Source organism: Tenebrio molitor, chromosome 5 (assembly GCF_963966145.1).
Source record: "Tenebrio molitor chromosome 5, icTenMoli1.1, whole genome shotgun sequence".
Taxonomy (NCBI): Eukaryota; Metazoa; Arthropoda; class Insecta; order Coleoptera; family Tenebrionidae; genus Tenebrio; species Tenebrio molitor.
In genome coordinates this window covers 156,656-181,530 of record NC_091050.1, presented here as the reverse complement: position 1 = coordinate 181,530, position 24,875 = coordinate 156,656, and the positions used below count along the sequence as shown (strand labels likewise).

At 34.9% G+C, this 24,875-nt stretch overlaps 1 protein-coding gene across 1 annotated transcript; it reads left to right on the top strand.

Annotated features, from left to right (window-relative positions):
- The first annotated feature begins 157 nt into the window (after positions 1-157).
- On the top strand, positions 158-4,418 carry fand (Pre-mRNA-splicing factor SYF1 fand). Its single transcript, XM_069049250.1, has 3 exons — positions 158-298; positions 349-1,405; positions 2,909-4,418. Exons 1-3 carry the CDS (start codon positions 257-259, stop codon positions 4,351-4,353), a joined length of 2,544 nt encoding a protein of 847 aa, XP_068905351.1. The 5' UTR covers positions 158-256; the 3' UTR covers positions 4,354-4,418.
- Positions 4,419-24,875: the final 20,457 nt, after the last annotated feature.

Genomic DNA, 24,875 nt, shown 5'->3' with positions numbered 1-24,875 from the left:
ATTTTGAAACCCGCGCCCTTACCTTACAAAACAAACTAATTTTAAATTCTTAAAGTGTCAAATGTAGGTAGAATAACCTGCGTTTAGTTGGTAAATTAGACAGTTTTAACGTTTTTAAACGTGTTTTAAATAGTGAATACTAGTTTTTTAATTAATGTATTTAGACATCCTGCCGAGGGAATATAATCTGATGATTGTGTACGTATCATAACCTAAACACTAGTACAGCACAGCTTGGGTTTGCGTGAACAAGAAGATGCCGGTCTCCAACAAGGGCACCCCAATGGAAATTATCTTCGTAAGTATTTACGTCTTAATTGTGTAAAGTATTAATTTTAATTTTTTTAGACTGATGATGATTTGCCGTATGAGGAAGAAATTCTACGGAATCCCTACTCTGTCAAGCACTGGCTCAGATACATCGACCACAAAAAGAAAGCTCCCAAGCACGGCGTGAACATCATTTACGAACGAGCCCTGAAAGAACTTCCAGGCTCATACAAACTCTGGTACAATTACTTGCGCACGCGCCGCCTCCAAGTCAAAAATCGCTGCATTACTGACCCCGCTTACGAAGACGTGAACAACGCTTTCGAACGCTCGCTCGTTTTCATGCACAAGATGCCGCGAATATGGATGGACTATTGTACTTTTCTGACTGACCAGTGTAAGATCACTCGAACCAGAAAAGTTTTTGATCGCGCGTTGAGGGCGCTGCCTGTCACCCAGCATCACAGGATTTGGCCTCTCTATTTGACCTTCGTCAAAAAACACGACATTCATGAGACTGCTGTGCGAATATTCAGACGGTACCTCAAACTCTGTCCTGAAAATGCTGAAGAGTATGTCGAGTATTTGTCTGAAGTGGGGCGGCTTGACGAAGCCGCTGTTGTTCTGGGGAAGATAGTGAACGACGAGAATTTCGTGTCGCAGCATGGAAAATCCAAGCATCAGTTGTGGAATGAGCTATGTGAACTGATTTCTAAAAATCCTGAAGAGGTGCACTCATTGAATGTTGACGCTATTATCAGAGGGGGCTTGCGACGGTACACTGACCAGTTAGGACATCTGTGGAATTCTTTAGCTACATATTACGTGAGGAGTGGTTTGTTTGACAGGGCGCGTGATATTTATGAGGAGGCGATCCAAACAGTGGCGACCGTGCGTGATTTCACGCAGGTTTTTGACGCTTATGCCCAGTTTGAAGAGTTGACGCTGAGCAAGAAGATGGAGGAGGTGGCTAAGCTGCCTAATCCGGCCGAAGATGATGACATTGAGTTGGAGTTGAGGTTGGCGCGGTTCGAGAATTTAATGGAGAGGCGGTTGTTGCTATTGAATTCGGTGCTTTTGAGGCAGAATCCGCATAATGTCCAGGAGTGGCACAAACGAGTACAACTTTACGAAGGTGTGTATAGAAATAGAGAACTTCTGTAAGAAAGTGGAATGGTAATTATACAGTTTAGGTCGACAAATCTGACGCATGCGCAAATGATTGAATGTCACGCGGATTTTGCTAACGATGTTGGTTCTAGTACGAAGCGATAATTTCCCGACTCGGCACCCCCCACTATGCACCACTTGTAAAAATTGTCAATTATCAACAAAGAGTAAACATTAATCCTACATTAAGGACTTAAAACCCGACTTGACCTGACCTGACACGTGACCAAAAGTGGTGCAAATATGTACAAAATGTACAATACAACCCTGCTTAAAATATTACCTGCTAGTGGTAAACTAGGATTTATAAGCCCCGCAAGATCTTTAACTTAAAGTACCATAAAATTTTACGACCTACAACCAAATTGAAAACACAGTACCAGAATAATTTTATTTTTCTGAAAAGAACAACGGTTCCTCTCTCTCTAACGCAAAGGGTCTGCAGCTGTTCACTTGGGCGGTTTGTTAATCCCGTAATAAACCATTTGAGATAAGTTGATCTTTTTATAATGGCTCGCTATATCCCTAAAATTTTATGAGCTCTTAGCAATTTTGGAGGACTATACTGTGTCAGGAAAGGATCAGAGGCGCCATGTTTCTTGGAAGGGTGCGGTGCCAGGACACTTGTTAGCAGCGGTATAGTTTTCCCATTTATAATTTGGTTTTATGGCAGTACAATTGTAATTATTAGGGGCTGGGGTTGTGGTTTTGGCAATAGTGAAGATATTGTAACCTGGTCAGACAACAGACCTTCTTTTACAGTCCTAGGATTTATGGCGGTAGTTGCCTATTGTCGGGGTATTTAACTCCCTGACAACAGGGCTGGTAGTAAAACCAAATTAGAAATGGAAACACTATACCGCCACCACCCGATTCTGTCCTACCTGGACGGCCATCTATAAAACCCCCGGTTTAGCAAGAAAACTCTCTCACTCTCAGACTTAATTTTCCAACAGTACGACCAACAGGTCATTTGTGCAATGTTACTCGTTCATTAAATTGTAAATAATTTGTTGTGCCAATGTATCACAAAAACACGTTGTGTGTTTTAATTTAATACCGAACACGGAACCACAAACGTGTCTGGAGGAAACCGCCAGACTAGATCGGCGTTTTAAACTGGCCCATTCATGCCAAAAAAAGCCCAATTTACACACGAACTCGTTAAATAGACTAACAATTAACACAATAATATAATCCTCAAATTAATTGAAATATTACATTTGTGCACGCTGCACGTGTTTACCGTACGTTATACGAATGCACTAATGCGGTCTGTTCTCTGTTAACTGTTTTCTGTTGCCAATCGATGCGGCTTCGCTGAGATGACGACTTCCGTGTCGTGACAACGCGTCATTCCGTCATTCCGAAGCTTGCGTTAGGAAGCTTCGCTTCAAAAATGAGGTTTTTTTTTACCAGGACGTCAATACTTCCACGATTATTGATAATTTCTTTTACATTTTTCCAGGCAAACCACACGAAATCATCAACACCTACACCGAAGCCGTACAAACCGTGGACTCCAAACTGGCCGTCGGCAAACTCCACACCCTCTGGGTGGAATTCGCTAAATTTTACGAAACCAACAATCAAATCGAAGACGGCCGCATGATCTTCGAGAAGGCCACCCAAGTAGCTTACGTCAAAGTCGACGATTTAGCAACGGTTTGGTGCGAGTGGGCCGAAATGGAGATCCGCAACGAGAACTACGAACAAGCACTCAAACTGATGCACAGAGCTAGTACCATGCCTTCGAGAAAAGTGGCGTACCACGACGACACCGAGACTGTGCAAGCAAGACTGTACAAATCGCTGAAAGTGTGGTCGATGTACGCCGACCTGGAGGAGAGTTTCGGTACTTTCAAGTCTTGTAAAGCTGTCTACGACAGGATTATCGACTTGAAGATCGCTACTCCTCAGATCATTATCAATTATGGATTGTTTCTGGAAGAGAACAAGTACTTTGAGGAAGCTTTCAGAGCTTACGAAAAGGGAATATCGTTGTTCAAGTGGCCCAACGTGTACGACATTTGGAACACTTACTTGACCAAATTCTTGAGAAGGTATGGTGGGAGTAAGCTGGAGAGGGCGAGAGACTTATTCGAGCAGTGCTTGGAGAACTGCCCTCCACAGTTCGCCAAGAGTCTCTACGTACTCTACGCAAAACTGGAAGAGCAACACGGAATGGCTCGTCACGCCATGGCGGTCTACGAGCGCGCCACTAGCGCAGTACCACAAGAAGAAATGTTCGAAGTGTTTAACATCTACATCAAGAGAGCCGCAGAGATCTACGGTATTCCCAAGACCAGGCAAATATACGAGAAAGCCATAGAAGTACTACCGGAGGACAAGACTCGCGAGATGTGCATCAGATTCGCCGACATGGAGACGAAGCTAGGCGAGATTGACAGAGCTCGCGCCATCTACTCTCACTGCAGTCAAATCTGCGACCCCCGAGTCACCACCGAGTTCTGGCAAATTTGGAAAGAGTTCGAAGTGAGGCACGGCAACGAAGACACCATGAGGGAAATGTTGAGGATCAAGAGGAGCATACAGGCCATGTACAACACTCAAGTGAACATGATGTCAGCGCAGATGCTGAGTTCTGCTGGTTCCATCGCCGGGACTGTGGCAGATTTGGCGCCGGGGGTCAAGGATGGGATGCGGCTGCTCGAGGCGAAGGCGGCCGAGATGGCAGGGACTTCGACGGGGACCAGGCCCGGGAATATCATGTTCGTCAGGGGAGAGACGCAAGGGGATAATAAAGATAAAGTTGTCAATCCGGACGAAATCGATATTGATGATGACGAGGAGGACGAAGGGGAGGATGTTCCGGTGGAGAAGCAGAGTATTCCGTCGGAGGTTTTCGGAGGGTTGAAGAAGAATGATGATAGTGTGGAGGATGAGGCGTGAGGGGTGAATTTAGTTTAGTATGTTTGATTTTATACTGTAAGTGAAAAAAAGACAGTTAAACTGTATTCGATGTTTTATTTCAGTTTCCTTATACCTACAGAAAAAAGAAAGCCACTTACGGCGATGAATTTTGCACCGTTGGATTCTTCTCGTCAAGGAGCTTCTTGTGAGATAAAAAAAATTGAGAAATTCGCAAAAAAATAAAATTTTTATTTTCGAAAATTTTTGGCTCAAAAGAAGCTTAATAACGGAGTTATGGCCGTTTGAAATTTCAAAAATTTAAACGGCCATAGCTCCGTTATTAAGCAAGCTACGGCAATGAATTTTACACCGTTGGATTCCTCTCGTCAAAGAGCTTCTTCTAAAATATTTTTTTGGGAAATTCGCAAAAAAATATTTTTTTTAATTTTCGAAGATTTTCGTGTGAGATGTAGAAACTTACGTCTTTTTAGAAAATTTAATAATTTTCGGCCGAAACCGTACCTTTCATGAGTTATAATTGAAACTTACGTCTTTTCAGAAATTTAAGAATTTCTGGCCGAAACCGTACATTTCTTGAGTTAAAAAATTTCTGCCTCGAAAAGTTGTGGTTATGAAATTCGTGTGAGATGTAGAAACTTACGTCTTTTTAGAAAATTTAATAATTTCCGGCCGAAACCGTACCTTTCATGAGTTATACCTAATTGAAACTTACGTCTTTTCAGAAATTTAAGAATTTCTGGCCGAAACCGTACATTTCTTGAGTTAAAAAATTTCTGCCTCGAAAAGTTGTGGTTATGAAATTCGTGTGAGATGTAGAAACTTACGTCTTTTTAGAAAATTTAATAATTTCCGGCCGAAACCGTACCTTTCATGAGTTATACCTAATTGAAACTTACGTCTTTTCAGAAATTTAAGAATTTCTGGCCGAAACCGTACATTTCTTGAGTTAAAAAATTTCTGCCTCGAAAAGTTGTGGTTATGAAATTCGTGTGAGATGTAGAAACTTACGTCTTTTTAGAAAATTTAATAATTTTCGGCCGAAACCGTACCTTTCATGAGTTATAATTGAAACTTACGTCTTTTCAGAAATTTAAGAATTTCTGGCCGAAACCGTACATTTCTTGAGTTAAAAAATTTCTGCCTCGAAAAGTTGTGGTTATGAAATTCGTGTGAGATGTAGAAAATTACGTCTTTTTAGAAAATTTAATAATTTCCGGCCGAAACCGTACCTTTCATGAGTTATACCTAATTGAAACTTACGTCTTTTCAGAAATTTAAGAATTTCTGGCCGAAACCGTACATTTCTTGAGTTAAAAAATTTCTGCCTCGAAAAGTTGTGGCTATGAAATTCGTGTGAAATGTAGAAACTTACGTCTTTTTAGAAAATTTAATAATTTCCGGCCGAAACCGTACCTTTCATGAGTTATAATTGAAACTTACGTCTTTTCAGAAATTTAATAATTTCTGGCCGAAACCGTACATTTCTTGAGTTAAAAAATTTCTGCCTCGAAAAGTTGTGGTTATGAAATACGTGTGAGATGTAGAAACTTACGTCTTTTTAGAAAATTTAATAATTTCCGGCCGAAACCGTACCTTTCATGAGTTATAATTGAAACTTACGTCTTTTCAGAAATTTAAGAATTTCTGACCGAAACCGTACATTTCCTGAGTTAAAAAATTTCTGCCTCGAAAAGTTGTGGCTATGAAATTCGTGTGAGATGTAGAAACTTACGTCTTTTTAGAAAATTTAATAATTTCCGGCCGAAACCGTACCTTTCATGAGTTATACCTAATTGAAACTTACGTCTTTTCAGAAATTTAAGAATTTCTGGCCGAAACCGTAAGTACATTTCTTGAGTTAAAAAATTTCTGCCTCGAAAAGTTGTGGCTATGAAATTCGTGTGAGATGTAGAAACTTACGTCTTTTTAGAAAATTTAATAATTTCCGGCCGAAACCGTACCTTTCATGAGTTATAATTGAAACTTACGTCTTTTCAAAAATTTAATAATTTCTGGCCGAAACCGTACATTTCTTGAGTTAAAAAATTTCTGCCTCGAAAAGTTGTGGTTATGAAATACGTGTGAGATGTAGAAACTTACGTCTTTTTAGAAAATTTAATAATTTCCGGCCGAAACCGTACCTTTCATGAGTTATAATTGAAACTTACGTCTTTTCAAAAATTTAATAATTTCTGGCCGAAACCGTACATTTCTTGAGTTAAAAAATTTCTGCCTCGAAAAGTTGTGGTTATGAAATACGTGTGAGATGTAGAAACTTACGTCTTTTTAGAAAATTTAATAATTTCCGGCCGAAACCGTACCTTTCATGAGTTATAATTGAAACTTACGTCTTTTCAAAAATTTAATAATTTCTGGCCGAAACCGTACATTTCTTGAGTTAAAAAATTTCTGCCTCGAAAAGTTGTGGTTATGAAATACGTGTGAGATGTAGAAACTTACGTCTTTTTAGAAAATTTAATAATTTCCGGCCGAAACCGTACCTTTCATGAGTTATAATTGAAACTTACGTCTTTTCAGAAATTTAAGAATTGCTGACCGAAACCGTACATTTCCTGAGTTAAAAAATTTCTGCCTCGAAAAGTTGTGGCTATGAAATTCGTGTGAGATGTAGAAACTTACGTCTTTTTAGAAAATTTAATAATTTCCGGCCGAAACCGTACCTTTCATGAGTTATACCTAATTGAAACTTACGTCTTTTCAGAAATTTAAGAATTTCTGGCCGAAACCGTACATTTCTTGAGTTAAAAAATTTCTGCCTCGAAAAGTTGTGGCTATGAAATTCGTCTGAGATGTAGAAAATTACGTCTTTTTAGAAAATTTAATAATTTCCGGCCGAAACCGTACCTTTCATGAGTTATACCTAATTGAGACTTACGTCTTTTCAGAAATTTAAGAATTTCTGGCCGAAACCGTACATTTCTTGAGTTAAATAATTTCTGCCTCGAAAAGTTGTGGCTATGAAATTCGTGTGAGATGTAGAAACTTACGTCTTTTTAGAAAATTTAATAATTTCCGGCCGAAACCGTACCTTTCATGAGTTATACCTAATTGAAACTTACGTCTTTTCAGAAATTTAAGAATTTCTGGCCGAAACCGTACATTTCTTGAGTTAAAAAATTTCTGCCTCGAAAAGTTGTGGTTATGAAATACGTGTGAGATGTAGAAACTTACGTCTTTTTAGAAAATTTAATAATTTCCGGCCGAAACCGTACCTTTCATGAGTTATAATTGAAACTTACGTCTTTTCAAAAATTTAATAATTTCTGGCCGAAACCGTACATTTCTTGAGTTAAAAAATTTCTGCCTCGAAAAGTTGTGGTTATGAAATACGTGTGAGATGTAGAAACTTACGTCTTTTTAGAAAATTTAATAATTTCCGGCCGAAACCGTACCTTTCATGAGTTATAATTGAAACTTACGTCTTTTCAGAAATTTAAGAATTGCTGACCGAAACCGTACATTTCCTGAGTTAAAAAATTTCTGCCTCGAAAAGTTGTGGCTATGAAATTCGTGTGAGATGTAGAAACTTACGTCTTTTTAGAAAATTTAATAATTTCCGGCCGAAACCGTACCTTTCATGAGTTATACCTAATTGAAACTTACGTCTTTTCAGAAATTTAAGAATTTCTGGCCGAAACCGTACATTTCTTGAGTTAAAAAATTTCTGCCTCGAAAAGTTGTGGCTATGAAATTCGTCTGAGATGTAGAAAATTACGTCTTTTTAGAAAATTTAATAATTTCCGGCCGAAACCGTACCTTTCATGAGTTATACCTAATTGAAACTTACGTCTTTTCAGAAATTTAAGAATTTCTGGCCGAAACCGTACATTTCTTGAGTTAAAAAATTTCTGCCTCGAAAAGTTGTGGTTATGAAATACGTGTGAGATGTAGCAACTTACGTCTTTTTAGAAAATTTAATAATTTCCGGCCGAAACCGTACCTTTCATGAGTTATAATTGAAACTTACGTCTTTTCAGAAATTTAATAATTTCTGGCCGAAACCGTACATTTCTTGAGTTAAAAAATTTCTGCCTCGAAAAGTTGTGGTTATGAAATACGTGTGAGATGTAGAAACTTACGTCTTTTTAGAAAATTTAATAATTTCCGGCCGAAACCGTACCTTTCATGAGTTATAATTGAAACTTACGTCTTTTCAGAAATTTAAGAATTTCTGACCGAAACCGTACATTTCCTGAGTTAAAAAATTTCTGCCTCGAAAAGTTGTGGCTATGAAATTCGTGTGAGATGTAGAAACTTACGTCTTTTTAGAAAATTTAATAATTTCCGGCCGAAACCGTACCTTTCATGAGTTATACCTAATTGAAACTTACGTCTTTTCAGAAATTTAAGAATTTCTGGCCGAAACCGTAAGTACATTTCTTGAGTTAAAAAATTTCTGCCTCGAAAAGTTGTGGCAATGAAATTCGTGTGAGATGTAGAAACTTACGTCTTTTTAGAAAATTTAATAATTTCCGGCCGAAACCGTACCTTTCATGAGTTATAATTGAAACTTACGTCTTTTCAAAAATTTAATAATTTCTGGCCGAAACCGTACATTTCTTGAGTTAAAAAATTTCTGCCTCGAAAAGTTGTGGTTATGAAATACGTGTGAGATGTAGAAACTTACGTCTTTTTAGAAAATTTAATAATTTCCGGCCGAAACCGTACCTTTCATGAGTTATAATTGAAACTTACGTCTTTTCAGAAATTTAAGAATTGCTGACCGAAACCGTACATTTCCTGAGTTAAAAAATTTCTGCCTCGAAAAGTTGTGGCTATGAAATTCGTGTGAGATGTAGAAACTTACGTCTTTTTAGAAAATTTAATAATTTCCGGCCGAAACCGTACCTTTCATGAGTTATACCTAATTGAAACTTACGTCTTTTCAGAAATTTAAGAATTTCTGGCCGAAACCGTACATTTCTTGAGTTAAAAAATTTCTGCCTCGAAAAGTTGTGGCTATGAAATTCGTCTGAGATGTAGAAAATTACGTCTTTTTAGAAAATTTAATAATTTCCGGCCGAAACCGTACCTTTCATGAGTTATACCTAATTGAGACTTACGTCTTTTCAGAAATTTAAGAATTTCTGGCCGAAACCGTACATTTCTTGAGTTAAATAATTTCTGCCTCGAAAAGTTGTGGCTATGAAATTCGTGTGAGATGTAGAAACTTACGTCTTTTTAGAAAATTTAATAATTTCCGGCCGAAACCGTACCTTTCATGAGTTATACCTAATTGAAACTTACGTCTTTTCAGAAATTTAAGAATTTCTGGCCGAAACCGTACATTTCTTGAGTTAAAAAATTTCTGCCTCGAAAAGTTGTGGTTATGAAATACGTGTGAGATGTAGAAACTTACGTCTTTTTAGAAAATTTAATAATTTCCGGCCGAAACCGTACCTTTCATGAGTTATAATTGAAACTTACGTCTTTTCAAAAATTTAATAATTTCTGGCCGAAACCGTACATTTCTTGAGTTAAAAAATTTCTGCCTCGAAAAGTTGTGGTTATGAAATACGTGTGAGATGTAGAAACTTACGTCTTTTTAGAAAATTTAATAATTTCCGGCCGAAACCGTACCTTTCATGAGTTATAATTGAAACTTACGTCTTTTCAGAAATTTAAGAATTGCTGACCGAAACCGTACATTTCCTGAGTTAAAAAATTTCTGCCTCGAAAAGTTGTGGCTATGAAATTCGTGTGAGATGTAGAAACTTACGTCTTTTTAGAAAATTTAATAATTTCCGGCCGAAACCGTACCTTTCATGAGTTATACCTAATTGAAACTTACGTCTTTTCAGAAATTTAAGAATTTCTGGCCGAAACCGTACATTTCTTGAGTTAAAAAATTTCTGCCTCGAAAAGTTGTGGCTATGAAATTCGTCTGAGATGTAGAAAATTACGTCTTTTTAGAAAATTTAATAATTTCCGGCCGAAACCGTACCTTTCATGAGTTATACCTAATTGAAACTTACGTCTTTTCAGAAATTTAAGAATTTCTGGCCGAAACCGTACATTTCTTGAGTTAAAAAATTTCTGCCTCGAAAAGTTGTGGTTATGAAATACGTGTGAGATGTAGCAACTTACGTCTTTTTAGAAAATTTAATAATTTCCGGCCGAAACCGTACCTTTCATGAGTTATAATTGAAACTTACGTCTTTTCAGAAATTTAATAATTTCTGGCCGAAACCGTACATTTCTTGAGTTAAAAAATTTCTGCCTCGAAAAGTTGTGGTTATGAAATACGTGTGAGATGTAGAAACTTACGTCTTTTTAGAAAATTTAATAATTTCCGGCCGAAACCGTACCTTTCATGAGTTATAATTGAAACTTACGTCTTTTCAGAAATTTAAGAATTTCTGACCGAAACCGTACATTTCCTGAGTTAAAAAATTTCTGCCTCGATAAGTTGTGGTTATGAAATTCGTGTGAGATATAGAAACTTACGTCTTTTTAGAAAATTTAATAATTTTCGGCCGAAACCGTACCTTTCATGAGTTATACCTAATTGAAACTTACGTCTGTTCAGAAATTTAAGAATTTCTGGCCGAAACCGTACATTTCTTGAGTTAAAAAATTTCTGCCTCGAAAAGTTGTGGTTATGAAATTCGTGTGAGATATAGAAACTTACGTCTTTTTAGAAAATTTAATAATTTTCGGCCGAAACCGTACTTTTCATGAGTTATACCTAATTGAAACTTACGTCTTTTCAGAAATTTAAGAATTTCTGGCCGAAACCGTACATTTCTTGAGTTAAAAAATTTCTGCCTCGAAAAGTTGTGGTTATGAAATTCGTGTGAGATGTAGAAACTTACGTCTTTTTAGAAAATTTAATAATTTTCGGCCGAAACCGTACCTTTCATGAGTTATAATTGAAACTTACGTCTTTTCAGAAATTTAATAATTTCTGGCCGAAACCGTACATTTCTTGAGTTAAAAAATTTCTGCCTCGAAAAGTTGTGGTTATGAAATACGTGTGAGATGTAGAAACTTACGTCTTTTTAGAAAATTTAATAATTTCCGGCCGAAACCGTACCTTTCATGAGTTATAATTGAAACTTACGTCTTTTCAGAAATTTAATAATTTCTGGCCGAAACCGTACATTTCTTGAGTTAAAAAATTTCTGCCTCGAAAAGTTGTGGTTATGAAATACGTGTGAGATGTAGAAACTTACGTCTTTTTAGAAAATTTAATAATTTCCGGCCGAAACCGTACCTTTCATGAGTTATAATTGAAACTTACGTCTTTTCAGAAATTTAAGAATTTCTGACCGAAACCGTACATTTCCTGAGTTAAAAAATTTCTGCCTCGAAAAGTTGTGGCTATGAAATTCGTGTGAGATGTAGAAACTTACGTCTTTTTAGAAAATTTAATAATTTCCGGCCGAAACCGTACCTTTCATGAGTTATAATTGAAACTTACGTCTTTTCAGAAATTTAAGAATTTCTGACCGAAACCGTACATTTCCTGAGTTAAAAAATTTCTGCCTCGAAAAGTTGTGGCTATGAAATTCGTGTGAGATGTAGAAACTTACGTCTTTTTAGAAAATTTAATAATTTCCGGCCGAAACCGTACCTTTCATGAGTTATAATTGAAACTTACGTCTTTTCAGAAATTTAATAATTTCTGGCCGAAACCGTACATTTCTTGAGTTAAAAAATTTCTGCCTCGAAAAGTTGTGGTTATGAAATACGTGTGAGATGTAGAAACTTACGTCTTTTTAGAAAATTTAATAATTTCCGGCCGAAACCGTACCTTTCATGAGTTATAATTGAAACTTACGTCTTTTCAGAAATTTAATAATTTCTGGCCGAAACCGTACATTTCTTGAGTTAAAAAATTTCTGCCTCGAAAAGTTGTGGTTATGAAATACGTGTGAGATGTAGAAACTTACGTCTTTTTAGAAAATTTAATAATTTCCGGCCGAAACCGTACCTTTCATGAGTTATAATTGAAACTTACGTCTTTTCAGAAATTTAAGAATTTCTGACCGAAACCGTACATTTCCTGAGTTAAAAAATTTCTGCCTCGAAAAGTTGTGGTTATGAAATTCGTGTGAGATGTAGAAACTTACGTCCTTTTAGAAAATTTAATAATTTCCGGCCGAAACCGTGCCTTTCATGAGTTATAATTGAAACTTACGTCTTTTCAGAAATTTAAGAATTTCTGGCCGAAACCGTACATTTCTTGAGTTAAAAAATTTCTGCCTCGAAAAGTTGTGGCTATGAAATTCGTGTGAGATGTAGAAACACACGTCTTTTTAGAAAATTTAATAATTTCCGGCCGAAACCGTACCTTTCATGAGTTATACCTAATTGAAACTTACGTCTTTTCAGAAATTTAAGAATTTCTGGCCTAAACCGTACATTTCTTGAGTTAAAAAATTTCTGCCTCGAAAAGTTGTGGTTATGAAATACGTGTGAGATGTAGAAACTTACGTCTTTTTAGAAAATTTAATAATTTCCGGCCGAAACCGTACCTTTCATGAGTTATAATTGAAACTTACGTCTTTTCAGAAATTTAATAATTTCTGGCCGAAACCGTACATTTCTTGAGTTAAAAAATTTCTGCCTCGAAAAGTTGTGGTTATGAAATACGTGTGAGATGTAGAAACTTACGTCTTTTTAGAAAATTTAATAATTTCCGGCCGAAACCGTACCTTTCATGAGTTATAATTGAAACTTACGTCTTTTCAGAAATTTAAGAATTTCTGACCGAAACCGTACATTTCCTGAGTTAAAAAATTTCTGCCTCGAAAAGTTGTGGCTATGAAATTCGTGTGAGATGTAGAAACTTACGTCTTTTTAGAAAATTTAATAATTTCCGGCCGAAACCGTACCTTTCATGAGTTATAATTGAAACTTACGTCTTTTCAGAAATTTAAGAATTTCTGACCGAAACCGTACATTTCCTGAGTTAAAAAATTTCTGCCTCGAAAAGTTGTGGTTATGAAATTCGTGTGAGATGTAGAAACTTACGTCCTTTTAGAAAATTTAATAATTTCCGGCCGAAACCGTGCCTTTCATGAGTTATAATTGAAACTTACGTCTTTTCAGAAATTTAAGAATTTCTGGCCGAAACCGTACATTTCTTGAGTTAAAAAATTTCTGCCTCGAAAAGTTGTGGCTATGAAATTCGTGTGAGATGTAGAAACTTACGTCTTTTTAGAAAATTTAATAATTTCCGGCCGAAACCGTACCTTTCATGAGTTATACCTAATTGAAACTTACGTCTTTTCAGAAATTTAAGAATTTCTGGCCGAAACCGTACATTTCTTGAGTTAAAAAATTTCTGCCTCGAAAAGTTGTGGTTATGAAATACGTGTGAGATGTAGAAACTTACGTCTTTTTAGAAAATTTAATAATTTCCGGCCGAAACCGTACCTTTCATGAGTTATAATTGAAACTTACGTCTTTTCAGAAATTTAATAATTTCTGGCCGAAACCGTACATTTCTTGAGTTAAAAAATTTCTGCCTCGAAAAGTTGTGGTTATGAAATACGTGTGAGATGTAGAAACTTACGTCTTTTTAGAAAATTTAATAATTTCCGGCCGAAACCGTACCTTTCATGAGTTATAATTGAAACTTACGTCTTTTCAGAAATTTAAGAATTTCTGACCGAAACCGTACATTTCCTGAGTTAAAAAATTTCTGCCTCGAAAAGTTGTGGTTATGAAATTCGTGTGAGATGTAGAAACTTACGTCTTTTTGGAAAATTTAATAATTTCCGGCCGAAACCGTACCTTTCATGAGTTATACCTAATTGAAACTTACGTCTTTTCAGAAATTTAAGAATTTCTGGCCGAAACCGTACATTTCTTGAGTTAAAAAATTTCTGCCTCGAAAAGTTGTGGCTATGAAATTCGTGTGAGATGTAGAAACTTACGTCTTTTTAGAAAATTTAATAATTTCCGGCCGAAACCGTACCTTTCATGAGTTATACCTAATTGAAACTTACGTCTGTTCAGAAATTTAAGAATTTCTGGCTGAAACCGTACATTTCTTGAGTTAAAAAATTTCTGCCTCGAAAAGTTGTGGTTATGAAATTCGTGTGAGATGTAGAAACTTACGTCTTTTTAGAAAATTTAATAATTTCCTGCCGAAACCGTACCTTTCATGAGTTATAATTGAAACTTACGTCTTTTCAGAAATTTAATAATTTCTGGCCGAAACCGTACATTTCTTGAGTTAAAAAATTTCTGCCTCGAAAAGTTGTGGTTATGAAATACGTGTGAGATGTAGAAACTTACGTCTTTTTAGAAAATTTAATAATTTCCGGCCGAAACCGTACCTTTCATGAGTTATAATTGAAACTTACGTCTTTTCAGAAATTTAAGAATTTCTGACCGAAACCGTACATTTCCTGAGTTAAAAAATTTCTGCCTCGAAAAGTTGTGGCTATGAAATTCGTGTGAGATGTAGAAACTTACGTCTTTTTAGAAAATTTAATAATTTCCGGCCGAAACCGTACCTTTCATGAGTTATAATTGAAACTTACGTCTTTTCAGAAATTTAATAATTTCTGGCCGAAACCGTACATTTCTTGAGTTAAAAAATTTCTGCCTCGAAAAGTTGTGGTTATGAAATACGTGTGAGATGTAGAAACTTACGTCTTTTTAGAAAATTTAATAATTTCCGGCCGAAACCGTACCTTTCATGAGTTATAATTGAAACTTACGTCTTTTCAGAAATTTAAGAATTTCTGACCGAAACCGTACATTTCCTGAGTTAAAAAATTTCTGCCTCGAAAAGTTGTGGTTATGAAATTCGTATGAGATGTAGAAACTTACGTCTTTTTAGAAAATTTAATAATTTCCGGCCGAAACCGTACCTTTCATGAGTTATACCTAATTGAAACTTACGTCTTTTCAGAAATTTAAGAATTTCTGGCCGAAACCGTACATTTCTTGAGTTAAAAAATTTCTGCCTCGAAAAGTTGTGGCTATGAAATTCGTGTGAGATGAAGAAACTTACGTCTTTTTAGAAAATTTAATAATTTCCGGCCGAAACCGTACCTTTCATGAGTTATACCTAATTGAAACTTACGTCTTTTCAGAAATTTAAGAATTTCTGGCCGAAACCGTACATTTCTTGAGTTAAAAAATTTCTGCCTCGAAAAGTTGTGGTTATGAAATACGTGTGAGATGTAGAAACTTACGTCTTTTTAGAAAATTTAATAATTTCCGGCCGAAACCGTACCTTTCATGAGTTATAATTGAAACTTACGTCTTTTCAGAAATTTAATAATTTCTGGCCGAAACCGTACATTTCTTGAGTTAAAAAATTTCTGCCTCGAAAAGTTGTGGTTATGAAATACGTGTGAGATGTAGAAACTTACGTCTTTTTAGAAAATTTAATAATTTCCGGCCGAAACCGTACCTTTCATGAGTTATAATTGAAACTTACGTCTTTTCAGAAATTTAAGAATTTCTGACCGAAACCGTACATTTCCTGAGTTAAAAAATTTCTGCCTCGAAAAGTTGTGGTTATGAAATTCGTGTGAGATATAGAAACTTACGTCTTTTTAGAAAATTTAATAATTTTCGGTCGAAACCGTACCTTTCATGAGTTATACCTAATTGAAACTTACGTCTGTTCAGAAATTTAAGAATTTCTGGCCGAAACCGTACATTTCTTGAGTTAAAAAATTTCTGCCTCGAAAAGTTGTGGTTATGAAATTCGTGTGAGATGTAGAAACTTACGTCTTTTTAGAAAATTTAATAATTTTCGGCCGAAACCGTACCTTTCATGAGTTATACCTAATTGAAACTTACGTCTTTTCAGAAATTTAAGAATTTCTGGCCGAAACCGTACATTTCTTGAGTTAAAAAATTTCTGCCTCGAAAAGTTGTGGTTATGAAATTCGTGTGAGATGTAGAAACTTACGTCCTTTTAGAAAATTTAATAATTTCCGGCCGAAACCGTGCCTTTCATGAGTTATAATTGAAACTTACGTCTTTTCAGAAATTTAAGAATTTCTGGCCGAAGCCGTACATTTCTTGAGTTAAAAAATTTCTGCCTCGAAAAGTTGTGGCTATGAAATTCGTGTGAGATGTAGAAACTTACGTCTTTTTAGAAAATTTAATAATTTCCGGCCGAAACCGTACCTTTCATGAGTTATACCTAATTGAAACTTACGTCTTTTCAGAAATTTAAGAATTTCTGGCCGAAACCGTACATTTCTTGAGTTAAAAAATTTCTGCCTCGAAAAGTTGTGGCTATGAAATTCGTGTGAGATGTAGAAACTTACGTCTTTTTAGAAAATTTAATAATTTCCGGCCGAAACCGTACCTTTCATGAGTTATACCTAATTGAAACTTACGTCTTTTCAGAAATTTAAGAATTTCTGGCCGAAACCGTACATTTCTTGAGTTAAAAAATTTCTGCCTCGAAAAGTTGTGGTTATGAAATACGTGTGAGATGTAGAAACTTACGTCTTTTTAGAAAATTTAATAATTTCCGGCCGAAACCGTACCTTTCATGAGTTATAATTGAAACTTACGTCTTTTCAGAAATTTAAGAATTTCTGACCGAAACCGTACATTTCCTGAGTTAAAAAATTTCTGCCTCGATAAGTTGTGGTTATGAAATTCGTGTGAGATATAGAAACTTACGTCTTTTTAGAAAATTTAATAATTTTCGGCCGAAACCGTACCTTTCATGAGTTATACCTAATTGAAACTTACGTCTGTTCAGAAATTTAAGAATTTCTGGCCGAAACCGTACATTTCTTGAGTTAAAAAATTTCTGCCTCGAAAAGTTGTGGTTATGAAATTCGTGTAAGATATAGAAACTTACGTCTTTTTAGAAAATTTAATAATTTTCGGCCGAAACCGTACTTTTCATGAGTTATACCTAATTGAAACTTACGTCTTTTCAGAAATTTAAGAATTTCTGGCCGAAACCGTACATTTCTTGAGTTAAAAAATTTCTGCCTCGAAAAGTTGTGGTTATGAAATTCGTGTGAGATGTAGAAACTTACGTCTTTTTAGAAAATTTAATAATTTTCGGCCGAAACCGTACCTTTCATGAGTTATAATTGAAACTTACGTCTTTTCAGAAATTTAATAATTTCTGGCCGAAACCGTACATTTCTTGAGTTAAAAAATTTCTGCCTCGAAAAGTTGTGGTTATGAAATACGTGTGAGATGTAGAAACTTACGTCTTTTTAGAAAATTTAATAATTTCCGGCCGAAACCGTACCTTTCATGAGTTATAATTGAAAATTACGTCTTTTCAGAAATTTAAGAATTTCTGACCGAAACCGTACATTTCCTGAGTTAAAAAATTTCTGCCTCGAAAAGTTGTGGCTATGAAATTCGTGTGAGATGTAGAAACTTACGTCTTTTTAGAAAATTTAATAATTTCCGGCCGAAACCGTACCTTTCATGAGTTATAATTGAAACTTACGTCTTTTCAGAAATTTAATAATTTCTGGCCGAAACCGTACATTTCTTGAGTTAAAAAATTTCTGCCTCGAAAAGTTGTGGTTATGAAATACGTGTGAGATGTAGAAACTTACGTCTTTTTAGAAAATTTAATAATTTCCGGCCGAAACCGTACCTTTCATGAGTTATAATTGAAACTTACGTCTTTTCAGAAATTTAAGAATTTCTGACCGAAACCGTACATTTCCTGAGTTAAAAAATTTCTGCCTCGAAAAGTTGTGGTTATGAAATTCGTGTGAGATGTAGAAACTTACGTCTTTTTGGAAAATTTAATAATTTCCGGCCGAAACCGTACCTTTCATGAGTTATACCTAATTGAAACTTACGTCTTTTCAGAAATTTAAGAATTTCTGGCCGAAACCGTACATTTCTTGAGTTAAAAAATTTCTGCCTCGAAAAGTTGTGGCTATGAAATTCGTGTGAGATGTAGAAACTTACGTCTTTTTAGAAAATTTAAGAATTTCCGGCCGAAACCGTACCTTTCATGAGTTATACCTAATTGAAACGTACGTCTTTTCAGAAATTTAAGAATTTCTGGCCGAAACCGTACATTTCTTGAGTTAAAAAATTTCTGCCTCGAAAAGTTGTGGTTATGAAATACGTGTGAGATGTAGAAACTTACGTCTTTTTAGAAAATTTAATAATTTCCGGCCGAAACCGTACCTTTCATGAGTTATAATTGAAACTTACGTCTTTTCAGAAATTTAAGAATTTCTGACCGAAACCGTACATTTCCTGAGTTAAAAAATTTCTGCCTCGAAAAGTTGTGGCTATGAAATTCGTGTGAGATGTAGAAACTTACGTCTTTTTAGAAAATTTAATAATTTCCGGCCGAAACCGTACCTTTCATGAGTTATAATTGAAACTTACGTCTTTTCAGAAATTTAATAATTTCTGGCCGAAACCGTACATTTCTTGAGTTAAAAAATTTCTGCCTCGAAAAGTTGTGGTTATGAAATACGTGTGAGATGTAGAAACTTACGTCTTTTTAGAAAATTTAATAATTTCCGGCCGAAACCGTACCTTTCATGAGTTATAATTGAAACTTACGTCTTTTCAGAAATTTAAGAATTTCTGACCGAAACCGTACATTTCCTGAGTTAAAAAATTTCTGCCTCGAAAAGTTGTGGTTATGAAATTCGTGTGAGATGTAGAAACTTACGTCTTTTTGGAAAATTTAATAATTTCCGGCCGAAACCGTACCTTTCATGAGTTATACCTAATTGAAACTTACGTCTTTTCAGAAATTTAAGAATTTCTGGCCGAAACCGTACATTTCTTGAGTTAAAAAATTTCTGCCTCGAAAAGTTGTGGCTATGAAATTCGTGTGAGATGTAGAAACTTACGTCTTTTTAGAAAATTTAAGAATTTCCGGCCGAAACCGTACCTTTCATGAGTTATACCTAATTGAAACTTACGTCTTTTCAGAAATTTAAGAATTTCTGGCCGAAACCGTACATTTCTTGAGTTAAAAAATTTCTGCCTCGAAAAGTTGTGGTTATGAAATACGTGTGAGATGTAGAAACTTACGTCTTTTTAGAAAATTTAATAATTTCCGACCGAAACCGTACCTTTCATGAGTTATAATTGAAACTTACGTCTTTTCAGAAATTTAATAATTTCTGGCCGAAACCGTACATTTCTTGAGTTAAAAAATTTCTGCCTCGAAAAGTTGTGGTTATGAAATACGTGTGAGATGTAGAAACTTACGTCTTTTTAGAAAATTTAATAATTTCCGGCCGAAACCGTACCTTTCATGAGTTATAAATGAAACTTACGTCTTTTCAGAAATTTAAGAATTTCTGACCGAAACCGTACATTTCCTGAGTTAAAAATCTCTGCCTCGAAAAGTTGTGGTTATGAAATTCGTGTGAGATGTAGAAACTTACGTCTTTTTAGAAAATTTAATAATTTCCGGCCGAAACCGTACCTTTCATGAGTTATACCTAATTGAAACTTACGTCTGTTCAGAAATTTAATAATTTCTGGCCGAAACCGTACATTTCTTGAGTTAAAAAATTTCTGCCTCGAAAAGTTGTGGTTATGAAATACGTGTGAGATGTAGAAACTTACGTCTTTTTAGAAAATTTAATAATTTCCGGCCGAAACCGTACCTTTCATGAGTTATAATTGAAACTTACGTCTTTTCAGAAATTTAAGAATTTCTGACCGAAACCGTACATTTCCTGAGTTAAAAAATTTCTGCCTCGATAAGTTGTGGTTATGAAATTCGTGTGAGATATAGAAACTTACGTCTTTTTAGAAAATTTAATAATTTTCGGCCGAAACCGTACCTTTCATGAGTTATACCTAATTGAAACTTACGTCTGTTCAGAAATTTAAGAATTTCTGGCCGAAACCGTACATTTCTTGAGTTAAAAAATTTCTGCCTCGAAAAGTTGTGGTTATGAAATTCGTGTGAGATATAGAAACTTACGTCTTTTTAGAAAATTTAATAATTTTCGGCCGAAACCGTACTTTTCATGAGTTATACCTAATTGAAACTTACGTCTTTTCAGAAATTTAAGAATTTCTGGCCGAAACCGTACATTTCTTGAGTTAAAAAATTTCTGCCTCGAAAAGTTGTGGTTATGAAATTCGTGTGAGATGTAGAAACTTACGTCTTTTTAGAAAATTTAATAATTTTCGGCCGAAACCGTACCTTTCATGAGTTATAATTGAAACTTACGTCTTTTCAGAAATTTAATAATTTCTGGCCGAAACCGTACATTTCTTGAGTTAAAAAATTTCTGCCTCGAAAAGTTGTGGTTATGAAATACGTGTGAGATGTAGAAACTTACGTCTTTTTAGAAAATTTAATAATTTCCGGCCGAAACCGTACCTTTCATGAGTTATAATTGAAACTTACGTCTTTTCAGAAATTTAATAATTTCTGGCCGAAACCGTACATTTCTTGAGTTAAAAAATTTCTGCCTCGAAAAGTTGTGGTTATGAAATACGTGTGAGATGTAGAAACTTACGTCTTTTTAGAAAATTTAATAATTTCCGGCCGAAACCGTACCTTTCATGAGTTATAATTGAAACTTACGTCTTTTCAGAAATTTAAGAATTTCTGACCGAAACCGTACATTTCCTGAGTTAAAAAATTTCTGCCTCGAAAAGTTGTGGCTATGAAATTCGTGTGAGATGTAGAAACTTACGTCTTTTTAGAAAATTTAATAATTTCCGGCCGAAACCGTACCTTTCATGAGTTATAATTGAAACTTACGTCTTTTCAGAAATTTAAGAATTTCTGACCGAAACCGTACATTTCCTGAGTTAAAAAATTTCTGCCTCGAAAAGTTGTGGCTATGAAATTCGTGTGAGATGTAGAAACTTACGTCTTTTTAGAAAATTTAATAATTTCCGGCCGAAACCGTACCTTTCATGAGTTATAATTGAAACTTACGTCTTTTCAGAAATTTAATAATTTCTGGCCGAAACCGTACATTTCTTGAGTTAAAAAATTTCTGCCTCGAAAAGTTGTGGTTATGAAATACGTGTGAGATGTAGAAACTTACGTCTTTTTAGAAAATTTAATAATTTCCGGCCGAAACCGTACCTTTCATGAGTTATAATTGAAACTTACGTCTTTTCAGAAATTTAATAATTTCTGGCCGAAACCGTACATTTCTTGAGTTAAAAAATTTCTGCCTCGAAAAGTTGTGGTTATGAAATACGTGTGAGATGTAGAAACTTACGTCTTTTTAGAAAATTTAATAATTTCCGGCCGAAACCGTACCTTTCATGAGTTATAATTGAAACTTACGTCTTTTCAGAAATTTAAGAATTTCTGACCGAAACCGTACATTTCCTGAGTTAAAAAATTTCTGCCTCGAAAAGTTGTGGTTATGAAATTCGTGTGAGATGTAGAAACTTACGTCCTTTTAGAAAATTTAATAATTTCCGGCCGAAACCGTGCCTTTCATGAGTTATAATTGAAACTTACGTCTTTTCAGAAATTTAAGAATTTCTGGCCGAAACCGTACATTTCTTGAGTTAAAAAATTTCTGCCTCGAAAAGTTGTGGCTATGAAATTCGTGTGAGATGTAGAAACACACGTCTTTTTAGAAAATTTAATAATTTCCGGCCGAAACCGTACCTTTCATGAGTTATACCTAATTGAAACTTACGTCTTTTCAGAAATTTAAGAATTTCTGGCCGAAACCGTACATTTCTTGAGTTAAAAAATTTCTGCCTCGAAAAGTTGTGGTTATGAAATACGTGTGAGATGTAGAAACTTACGTCTTTTTAGAAAATTTAATAATTTCCGGCCGAAACCGTACCTTTCATGAGTTATAATTGAAACTTACGTCTTTTCAGAAATTTAAGAATTTCTGACCGAAACCGTACATTTCCTGAGTTAAAAAATTTCTGCCTCGAAAAGTTGTGGTTATGAAATTCGTGTGAGATGTAGAAACTTACGTCCTTTTAGAAAATTTAATAATTTCCGGCCGAAACCGTGCCTTTCATGAGTTATAATTGAAACATACGTCTTTTCAGAAATTTAAGAATTTCTGGCCGAAACCGTACATTTCTTGAGTTAAAAAATTTCTGCCTCGAAAAGTTGTGGCTATGAAATTCGTGTGAGATGTAGAAACTTACGTCTTTTTAGAAAATTTAATAATTTCCGGCCGAAACCGTACCTTTCATGAGTTATACCTAATTGAAACTTACGTCTTTTCAGAAATTTAAGAATTTCTGGCCGAAACCGTACATTTCTTGAGTTAAAAAATTTCTGCCTCGAAAAGTTGTGGTTATGAAATACGTGTGAGATGTAGAAACTTACGTCTTTTTAGAAAATTTAATAATTTCCGGCCGAAACCGTACCTTTCATGAGTTATAATTGAAACTTACGTCTTTTCAGAAATTTAATAATTTCTGGCCGAAACCGTACATTTCTTGAGTTAAAAAATTTCTGCCTCGAAAAGTTGTGGTTATGAAATACGTGTGAGATGTAGAAACTTACGTCTTTTTAGAAAATTTAATAATTTCCGGCCGAAACCGTACCTTTCATGAGTTATAATTGAAACTTACGTCTTTTCAGAAATTTAAGAATTTCTGACCGAAACCGTACATTTCCTGAGTTAAAAAATTTCTGCCTCGAAAAGTTGTGGTTATGAAATTCGTGTGAGATGTAGAAACTTACGTCTTTTTGGAAAATTTAATAATTTCCGGCCGAAACCGTACCTTTCATGAGTTATACCTAATTGAAACTTACGTCTTTTCAGAAATTTAAGAATTTCTGGCCGAAACCGTACATTTCTTGAGTTAAAAAATTTCTGCCTCGAAAAGTTGTGGCTATGAAATTCGTGTGAGATGTAGAAACTTACGTCTTTTTAGAAAATTTAATAATTTCCGGCCGAAACCGTACCTTTCATGAGTTATACCTAATTGAAACTTACGTCTGTTCAGAAATTTAAGAATTTCTGGCTGAAACCGTACATTTCTTGAGTTAAAAAATTTCTGCCTCGAAAAGTTGTGGTTATGAAATTCGTGTGAGATGTAGAAACTTACGTCTTTTTAGAAAATTTAATAATTTCCTGCCGAAACCGTACCTTTCATGAGTTATAATTGAAACTTACGTCTTTTCAGAAATTTAATAATTTCTGGCCGAAACCGTACATTTCTTGAGTTAAAAAATTTCTGCCTCGAAAAGTTGTGGTTATGAAATACGTGAGATGTAGAAACTTACGTCTTTTTAGAAAATTTAATAATTTCCGGCCGAAACCGTACCTTTCATGAGTTATAATTGAAACTTACGTCTTTTCAGAAATTTAATAATTTCTGGCCGAAACCGTACATTTCTTGAGTTAAAAAATTTCTGCCTCGAAAAGTTGTGGTTATGAAATACGTGTGAGATGTAGAAACTTACGTCTTTTTAGAAAATTTAATAATTTCCGGCCGAAACCGTACCTTTCATGAGTTATAATTGAAACTTACGTCTTTTCAGAAATTTAAGAATTTCTGACCGAAACCGTACATTTCCTGAGTTAAAAAATTTCTGCCTCGAAAAGTTGTGGTTATGAAATTCGTATGAGATGTAGAAACTTACGTCTTTTTAGAAAATTTAATAATTTCCGGCCGAAACCGTACCTTTCATGAGTTATACCTAATTGAAACTTACGTCTTTTCAGAAATTTAAGAATTTCTGGCCGAAACCGTACATTTCTTGAGTTAAAAAATTTCTGCCTCGAAAAGTTGTGGCTATGAAATTCGTGTGAGATGAAGAAACTTACGTCTTTTTAGAAAATTTAATAATTTCCGGCCGAAACCGTACCTTTCATGAGTTATACCTAATTGAAACTTACGTCTTTTCAGAAATTTAAGAATTTCTGGCCGAAACCGTACATTTCTTGAGTTAAAAAATTTCTGCCCCGAAAAGTTGTGGTTATGAAATACGTGTGAGATGTAGAAACTTACGTCTTTTTAGAAAATTTAATAATTTCCGGCCGAAACCGTACCTTTCATGAGTTATAATTGAAACTTACGTCTTTTCAGAAATTTAATAATTTCTGGCCGAAACCGTACATTTCTTGAGTTAAAAAATTTCTGCCTCGAAAAGTTGTGGTTATGAAATACGTGTGAGATGTAGAAACTTACGTCTTTTTAGAAAATTTAATAATTTCCGGCCGAAACCGTACCTTTCATGAGTTATTATTGAAACTTACGTCTTTTCAGAAATTTAAGAATTTCTGACCGAAACCGTACATTTCCTGAGTTAAAAAATTTCTGCCTCGAAAAGTTGTGGTTATGAAATTCGTGTGAGATATAGAAACTTACGTCTTTTTAGAAAATTTAATAATTTTCGGTCGAAACCGTACCTTTCATGAGTTATACCTAATTGAAACTTACGTCTGTTCAGAAATTTAAGAATTTCTGGCCGAAACCGTACATTTCTTGAGTTAAAAAATTTCTGCCTCGAAAAGTTGTGGTTATGAAATTCGTGTGAGATGTAGAAACTTACGTCTTTTTAGAAAATTTAATAATTTTCGGCCGAAACCGTACCTTTCATGAGTTATACCTAATTGAAACTTACGTCTTTTCAGAAATTTAAGAATTTCTGGCCG